The 1,057-nt window shown below is 64.2% G+C and overlaps 1 protein-coding gene across 1 annotated transcript in view; it reads left to right on the top strand.

Moving 5' to 3' along the window:
* Nucleotides 1-112: 112 nt before the first annotated feature.
* The window catches only part of LOC112956494 (sorting nexin-31-like), a 6,155-nt gene continuing 5,210 nt past the window's right edge, over nucleotides 113-1,057 (top strand). The window contains exon 1 of the mRNA XM_026050013.1: nucleotides 113-199. Coding sequence (XP_025905798.1) covers nucleotides 113-199 — 87 coding nt within the window. The remainder of the gene's footprint in view (nucleotides 200-1,057) is intronic.

Below are 1,057 nucleotides of genomic sequence, written 5' to 3'. Positions count from 1 at the left end.
GCCGCCGAGGAGCTGCGCGAGCGGCGCGGGGGCCGCTACGTGGTGGGCGCGGGGCGGCGGGGCCGGGCCGGGGCCGGCGCTCGCGCTCGTGCTCATGCTCCTGCTCGCGGCCATGTGCTTGCAGCTCTACTCCGTGTGCCTGGAGGGCTTCCTGCTCGGCAAGGTGCGCTACCGGCAGCTGCGCCGCTGGGACGCGCAGGTGAGGGCACCGCCTTGGCCTCCCCGCGCCCGGCCTGGCCTCGCAGCGACGAGGCGGCAGGGCCGGGAGCTGCTGCTCCAGCGCGCCCCGTGCTGCTGGGGCGTGTGCGAGCGGGGAGGCCTCGTGCTCCCCACGCGGCGCCTCGCGGCTGCGCCGGACGGTGTGAACGCCAGCGTGCAGAGCGGCCCTGGGACGGGCACAGTGGGCARGCCGAGCGGGGAGCAGGCGCTGCCCGTGCTCACGGTGACCACGAGAGCTGTGTCTGCCCCCCGCGGGTCTTTGAGCCCCTGCACTGAGGTTGTAGCATGGTCCACACAGGGGAATTGCGCAACTGGTTGCAGAGCTTCATGGGCTCAGCTTTTGAAGAACTGGGGTTAGTCTGCTGCTGAATTCCTTCTGCTCTTCATGGAGCTGAGTTGCGTAAACACATAGCTCTGGAGTAAGCCCTTCTGTGCCGGCACGTTCCCTGTGGCTACAGAGCAGCCGGAGCGCAGGCCTGGAGTGATCCAGCAGGCACTGGGGATTGGGACATGGTCCTAGCTGGACTAGTCTGTCTCTGCATCTCCTCCTTGTTTCTTGACAGAGCTGAGTCTGTCCTAGAGCTGACTCTGTCCTTCTGCCCACGATTTCTCCTCCAGTTTTATTAGGAAGATAAAGGGCCAAGGGGACGGCCAAGGGGACATCAAGCTGCTCTGCAGAAATGAGCTTACTGGCTCTCCATCTCTTCACCTGCACCACCTCTCTCTGGCCTTTGCCCAACCCTTGGCTCCAGTGAAACCTCTCCTAGTGCTCCCATCATCTGGCTCCAAGCCATTATCCCTGCTGAGCAGCCTTCATTTCATAGAATTGTAGAATCTC

This window comes from Nothoprocta perdicaria, unplaced genomic scaffold, assembly GCF_003342845.1.
Source record: "Nothoprocta perdicaria isolate Ctin4 unplaced genomic scaffold, notPer1 scaffold_64, whole genome shotgun sequence".
Classification (NCBI taxonomy): Eukaryota; Metazoa; Chordata; class Aves; order Tinamiformes; family Tinamidae; genus Nothoprocta; species Nothoprocta perdicaria.
The sequence above is the reverse complement of the archived record's forward strand: the minus strand, read 5'-3'. Positions and strand labels throughout refer to the sequence as shown.